Genomic DNA, 7,629 nt, shown 5'->3' on the forward strand with positions numbered 1-7,629 from the left:
ATGCGCCCATAGATAAAAGACGTACATATATAATATGCTGCTCCCCGCCAATAATCGTTTATTTTCACAAGAAAAAATACACACCCACAAGTGGATTCGAACCTCCGAACTTCAACTTGGCAGCCGAACGCGCTGTCTTCGTGCTATCGCCGCCGCGGCGATATTGAAAATTGTTTGATATAAATATTACCTGCGAACGGTTGCCAACTGACGTGGTTACACAATAAATTTAATTTCAAAACATCGCAGTAATTGAATAAAAATTGAATTGAACATCTGTTGGCGTAGGTTTTTATTATATTCCGTGCATATCTGTTATTTTCTCGACATGGACCTAAACATTATAATATTTTTATGATTAAGAAAAATTTAGATGATAAGCATTATTCAGATGTTCATATTAATATTTCAAACATTTACATCATAGGAGTTCATTTGAATTCGGTATATTATAGCTTAATAATCAATACCTATTATTCATAAGTACCTAACCTTACGCGAACAAGCAACCGCTTTTAGTCTTATTATCCCAAAACTCCAGCCATATTTTCTATGCAAGAGTTCGACTAATATCATTACCTAAGTATATTATCATGCAGTGGCGAAGGGTGGAGGTAGGCTGTTAAGATACGCCATAAATAGTGCACATTAAACTTTGTTAGTCGTACGTCTTTGTTTTCATTGAAATAAGACTACAATTTACAGATAGTGTTGGTTAGTTTTATAAAATTCAAATGAATCCTGCGATAACCAAGCCATTATAGATACCTAATACGTAATAAAAAATTCTCTTATATCTATAAAATATCTAAAATCATACATAACTTTGGATATTTTATAGATAGAATAATATTTTTGAAGTTATTAATTGAGACAACATTACGGAACTGAAAATGACAGCTGTCGCGTGATCGAGGTATACATAATATATACCATTATAACAGTCATTGTCGGCCATTTGCAATCCCAGTAGTTGTTACCTTTTATATAATTTATTTAGTGATATAAGTGTTTTAAAGTGTAAAATAAACCAGCGGCGCTCCAATATCTCTAGTTTTTGCGACACCGAAGATTAAAGCCTCCCCCAAACCAAAGCGAATATTCGCGGCGAATATTCGCAGCGAATTATTCGCCAATCAAGCTCGTATTGGCTTACGGGACAGAGCACGCTTGCGCGACCGCCTTGCGTCTTGAGTGCGAATTTGCAGCGAATATTCGCTGCGATTTTCGGGAACTCTGTCGACAGCGAATTTATTCGCGGCGGACAATTTCGCCAAGGGAATTAGTAAAATCAAAATGGCGAAGACATTGAGCAGCTGATCGAGTTGGTCCGGAAATATCCAATCCTTTATAATTTCTCTGACAGTGACTACAAAACATGAGAAAGAAAGATAAGATATGGGATGAAATTGGCAGGGAAATTGTTGAAAATGGTATGAAGGTCGTCATAATAATATCTTTTATCTTTGTCTAACCAAAGTATGTAAAGTTTTTTGACAGGATGAATACGCTATTATAAATAAATAACTTTAATCTAAGGTCCCGATATTTAAAAAATACATATTATTAATTTGCGTCATGCACAGCCTTTAATAACAGAAACTTTATAACTTTGATTGTTAGGGCACTGACAGCTCTAACTTATTGCGATCGTTTGACGTTTTGGTTTCGACTTTCGAGCAGTCATATCAATAATGTTATAATTAGGTATCATTTACAATACCTACTTCAATCATATTCGGTATCGGTCACGTAAATACCCATTTTATATTCGTTGATAATATTTTTTTAGGTTAGATAGGTAGTCTTTAAGATTATTTTTTTGCATCTAACATTATGCAGCATAGCATTTCTATTGTAGCTAAAGATATAATATACATATAGGTAGATAAGTAGGTACTCCATGTCGTCATTGTGGTATTTTGTAAGGTTTTAGACCAAAAACCTTACATACTACTTACTATCGGGTTATTTACAGTAGGACATAGGTACCTAGGTTGTTTGTTTTTTGATCTCAAGAGACCTCAATCACAAAAACGATATTATGTACCTATATACCTACTAGGTATATATTTCCTTCATTATGTATAGGTATATTGAGCTAATAAACTGGTTTTGCCCAGTGCCGACCGCGAACCAAGATAATATCTACATGTTCCATGTACCTACCTAACATAACCAATGTTTTCTGTTTCACATTAATTTGTATACCTACCTACAAACATTTTAAACTTAATTGAGATGTTCTTAAACTTCTGTTCATGTAATATTATGTAGGTAGGTATATCTTGGTCTGCATTAGGCAATAAGATTAATAATTTTATGTGCATGTAAATATAAAGGTCAGGTACCTCCTCTAAGTACATAATATTATATTATCATCATGGATACCTACCTGAATGATGTTGGAGATATACTAATGCTTTGTGATGAATTTAATTTTAGCAAAGATCTTCAACCTTTCAACGTAGGTACAAAGCACCAGAAGAAATTAAAAATGAAACCCCCGGCATTAACAGGAATAAAATAATATTTCATCATAAACATCAGTCGGGGTCATTCCACTGCTAGATGAAAGCCTCTTCTAGCTCCTTCTACTATTTTCGGTCTCTAGTTCTTCGCTGCTACATACTTTTATTGTACTTCACGTGAACAAAGAGATCAACTAAGTGAAGTGTCAATCAACAAAAGTGGCATTTGTGCACAATGTTAATGAATTTTCCAAAACATTAAGTGTGATAATATAATATACAAGGATGAATAAGGCGTGGGCGAGGGCCAAGGTCTATTTTATGATTCCTCTATTGATGTACCTATTTTTATTAAGAAAAATGTTTGCCGTAGAATGGGGTGAATACTGAATAGACCCTTTTTAAAATTTCTATTTTTCTGCTACACATTATTCGGACAAATATGAATGACTTAAAACCTGTTTCTATGGACATAATCATACTCTAAAATATTTTTCAACTACCATTTATTATCAAACAGCCAATTTTGTGTGATGTCTCTTTCTATCCAGCGTTGGGGTGATTATAGACATGGCGGGTGGATAGAATCGAATAATGGTAATTTCCTAATGTTAAAAATGTAATTAAGTACCTACTGTACATTACAAATTTATGTAGGTACATTTAAGTATGTAAATCAAAATCAAAAATATAAATTTAAATGTTATACAACACAGTATCATGTAAGTATTTAAAAAAACATATACTTACATAAACATCTATTTATCCAAGAATTATTTGATACTTGAATCTGTATTTTATATACCATATTCGATGGATGTATGTGGTGTATTTTGTAAAATATTTGGTATGTATTTATTATTTAACTAAGCGTATTTAATTTGCTACGTGACCTGTAGCTCTTTTATAATCACAAATTATTGTTGAATGTTCCGAAAATGAGTTTATGTGCCGAAACAGCTGTCAAGGTAAATGACTCAGTTAAAGTAGAATTAACAAAAATAACTATATTTCAAAACCATTATAATCCATCTACCATATAAACACCATTTCAAGTAATAAAGAAATAAAAAGTCACCTAATTAAATAATATTATACTAGAAAAAATATACTATCTATATACCCACTTAATTTTCATTTAAAGTTGTAAAACGCCCGGTTACTAAATAGAGGAAGGACAGAGTCTTCTGGCACGACCGAATCACATTGGAACGGTGTTATTGTCATTTGAAAGTAACAATACTGACACCTAAATGAGTCGCCTGCACTGCCAGAATCATCTGAACCCTGTCTACCTATCTATATACAATTTATTGTTATTTTTTTTCATATTTGTCCATTTTATTACAATATCGTGTTACTTTTAAAGCTCATTGTAATTCTAATAATTATATAAATATTTTTCTTGTATTCTGTGCAAAAATGATTATTAAAACTTTCTTAACCTAAACCAAGTATTTTTTATTGAATGATCCTGCAAAAATATTCAAGTACAGTTAAGTGACATATTTTGTTTCGGTGTATAAGCCATAAATAAATATACATAAATTATATTTAATATATACATGTATACTGTATGTATAGCCACGGTTGGTCTTGCACTTGTTGCTGTAGCTATGCGATCTGGTGTGGTCCATTATCCAAAAACACTCAATCACATCCCTGGTCAAACAGCGGGCAGCCGTGTAGTGAGTCTGGCTGGCCTATGGTGGCACTAGAATGATTTCAATATACACAGTCTGTTAATTTGAATATGTTTTCGACTGAAAGTTGTAAAAATATTAGAAATCAGGATTTAAATAATTAAAAAACTGTTTCATTAAATATCATATTCATACCTATGCAAAATTTTGATTCCTTTGAAGTACCTGTACAAAATACGGATGAATATAAACCAAACAAAAATATTTGTTACTGGTACTGCCATAGTAAAGTAAAGTTTAACATACTTCCCTAATAAAACAAAATTCCCAATTCTTGTCGTTCTGTAGATGTTTCATTTCAGTTTTTACCAACGATCCACTAAATATGAATTGGTCATAAACACTCAAAGGAAATCTGGCACTCACTGCCAGAATGTCCATGTCAGATACCTGCATAAAAATAAATGTCATGTTATGATATTATACGTAATGAATATGAATGTATCAGAAACAACATAGATTTTATTACGAATTTCACATTTACAGAAAATTTTCTGCGCTCATTTTTGAAAGTCTCCAAGTATGACGGGTATATTCGCACATGGGTGCAGTTAATGCACCCAATGATTTTCGGGAAACCTGCCCTTTCTTGAAGTCTGAAATTAAAAAATATTTTTACCGACACAAAATAATATTCCCGTTAAATTCTTATTGAGTAGGTAATTTACTTGTTGTGTCTATGCGCAGTTACTCTAGTTACATGACATGTACATTGTAATATTGTATAAATTGATCAGAGGGTATCAACACAACACTAAAGACTGTCAGCGCTGTATGGCGACTGTATGTAAGTATTACTAAGCACTGCTATTATAGCATCGGACACGTTTCCTATGCATCTGCTTACTGATGCCTGGCTCATTGCGCAGAAGACTTGGCCTACCCGTTTTTGGTACGCTCCCTCTGCGTAGAAACGCAAAATAGTCAAAACCTACAATTCAAATAACGGAGACATGTTATTTCAATAGCATATTACCTTCAAATCCTGTTAACCCTTCGTGGTAAATGCTTATTTATAATATGTGCAGTTATGAAACTGAGTAAATCTATCTTACCTATGAGCCATGGCAATCTTGCCCTGTCATAAAGTAAGGTTATATTAAATGTCGATGTAATTTGTCGCACGCCATCTCATTATATCTTCAGCGTGTAATAAGCATTCAGAAGACGTGTACATTTTGTCAACACACAACTGTCACTTTGACATTCGTATATGTATTTAGTCTATGGCTGCATCCAATGCTGCCACCTTGTTTCAGATAATTAAAATACACTTTACGCAAAGTGGGTAAAAGTTGTAGCAATTCTGAAAGCGCTATAGTGTACGTGTATTTTTTATATTTAATTCATAAAAATTATAGAATAATTGGCGTAAAATATTAATAATATTTACAATTTTAAATCTGGCGCGTAAATAAAATTATTTAGTCTATGGCTGCGTCGCTGACGCTTTGGTGTGGGGCCAAACGCGAAATTCGCATCAAATCCAAGCGGTAGCGACAGCGATAGCGAGGGCGTTGCGAATTCGCTGCGAATATTCGCTTTGGTTTGGGGGAGGCTTAACGTGGAAAATTGCCGGCACTATCAATTCTGAAAAAAATCTGAAAATGTAGCTCAACCTCAAGAAAGAGTTTCTGTACCAATTCAAAAAGCCATGACAGCAGCAGAAAGCATGCGACTTTATAGACAACGGAAGAAAATTATTAAAATGAAATTAATAAATTTTAAATTAAAAAAAAAAAATTAAAGGCCTTTTTTATGTTAAAAAACACCATAAACGCATGTTTTTTTACGTAAAAAATTTTTCGTGTTAAAAAGGCATAAAAAGACATCAAAAACGCTTGTTACATAAGGTGTAAGGTAGTGTTAAATGTACTACTATAACATATTACGTAATTAACTTTTCGAGTTACATCTTTTTTATTAACCATATAATGTTTGTGGACGTATTAAATAGGTTACATTTATAATTGTATATATTATCATGTATCTTTAATATTTACATATGCTGTCATTTCTACTTTCTTGTTATATTATTAGTTGTTTTTGTAATTAAGATATTTTAATATATTTGTATTTACTATGTATTATGGCGCATTGGCCAATCACTGTAATGTCGTGAATGTCGTGATACTCTTTTTCTAAATAAATAAATAAATCTTGTTACAAAGCATTGGAAGTAATTTTGACAATTATTTTATTAAAATACGAGACTCATGCCAGCGGTCCATTGGCGAACCGAAAGTCCAAGGACAATAAATCGTCCGATTTGTCTATGTTCTGCTACTGATCAACGAACGAATAAAAAAGTTGAAAAGAGCTGTCAAAAATGTCTCTTCTGAATCCAAATTGCTTATCGGAAAGCGGCGAGTGTGTCTCCAGGTGGGCTTCAATCCTGTGGCACAGTAGCTTCTCCAGCACTTTGCCCAGGGCGGGCAGGAGTGTTAGAGGGCGGTAGGCTTTGGGGCTTGACGGTTCTCGGCTGCCAGCTTTGGGGATTACCTTAAGTAAGCCCCTCTTCCAGCAGTCGGGGAACGTGCCGCTTCTGATGCAGTCACTGAAGAGGGCTGTAATCTCTGGCGCGGCGATGGCCCATGTGCGTTTGACAAGTAAGTTGTCAATGCAGTCCGGGCCCGGGGCCTTGCCAGCAGTCAACGTGCGCATGATTTGGTTGATCTCCTGTTCGGAAGGCAACGATGAATGATCCGTGTCGATTGGAAGAGAAGCCTCAAAGCGGGTCGTCCTCATGGCGTCATCATCCCTGGACTCATCATCCAGAGGGATGAGAGCCTCGAGTAGGACCGCAGCCGTTTCAGACTCGGTACTGGTGAATCCGCCACCCGGTTTCTCGATGCCGCACAGGAGGCTCGTCGGTCTGAGTCCCAGCCTCAATGCACGGTATGGAGGACCCCAGGGGTCCGAACCTCCCTCAATGGTAACGAAATTACGCCAGTAGTCTTTCTTGGCTTGAGTGATTGCTTTCTTGTATTCCGTTCGGGTGAATTTGGCCATGGTTGCAAGGGGATCGATGGAGGCAGGTGGTTGCTTGCGCAGGCGTGCACGTTGATGGACCTTGCGCGCTTTTCTGAAAAGATCACGCAGGCGCGAAACATGCTGCGTCCACCACGGCGACTGGCTTGGTGGCTTGGGCTTGCAGCGTCCGAGTGAAGCTTCGGCTGATCCGGTGATGTCTGCAGTCAGTCGTGAGGCGGCCGAGTGTACGTCTGGAAATCGGATTCTGGATGTCCTGTCAAGCTTTTTGGAAAGCGCCTCTTCAAACTTTTCCCAATTCCCGTCGCGGGTTCTAAACCGCGCGGGCGGAGTTGGGGAAACGTCAGAGCCGCCATCGTGCGAGGAGACAGAGGCCAGCTCAAAAGTGATCAACCGGTGATCACTCATGGAAGCGCTCTCATGGACTCTCCAGCCGCTGATTCGTCTCGCAACGGATTCAGTGG

The 7,629-nt window shown here is 36.2% G+C and overlaps 1 protein-coding gene across 2 annotated transcripts; it reads right to left on the reverse strand.

Moving 5' to 3' along the window:
• Positions 1 to 3,913: 3,913 nt before the first annotated feature.
• LOC147076011 (uncharacterized) lies at positions 3,914 to 5,376 on the reverse strand. 2 transcript variants are annotated; one of them, XM_085941763.1, is made up of 4 exons: positions 5,230 to 5,371; positions 4,659 to 4,770; positions 4,421 to 4,564; positions 3,914 to 4,185 (listed from the first exon to the last, which is right to left on the reverse strand). In XM_085941763.1, exons 1-4 carry the CDS (start codon positions 5,238 to 5,240, stop codon positions 4,138 to 4,140), a joined length of 315 nt encoding a protein of 104 aa, XP_085797889.1. In that variant the 5' UTR covers positions 5,241 to 5,371; the 3' UTR covers positions 3,914 to 4,137. The 2 variants fall into 2 exon arrangements, 1 of the variants encoding a protein (XP_085797889.1); XR_015069918.1 differs by lacking the exon at positions 4,659 to 4,770 and having other exon boundaries at positions 5,230 to 5,376.
• Positions 5,377 to 7,629: the final 2,253 nt, after the last annotated feature.

Source organism: Rhyacophila brunnea, unplaced genomic scaffold, assembly GCF_057557595.1.
Source record: "Rhyacophila brunnea isolate RB1 unplaced genomic scaffold, BYU_Rbru_1.0 scaffold_136, whole genome shotgun sequence".
Taxonomy (NCBI): domain Eukaryota; kingdom Metazoa; phylum Arthropoda; class Insecta; order Trichoptera; family Rhyacophilidae; genus Rhyacophila; species Rhyacophila brunnea.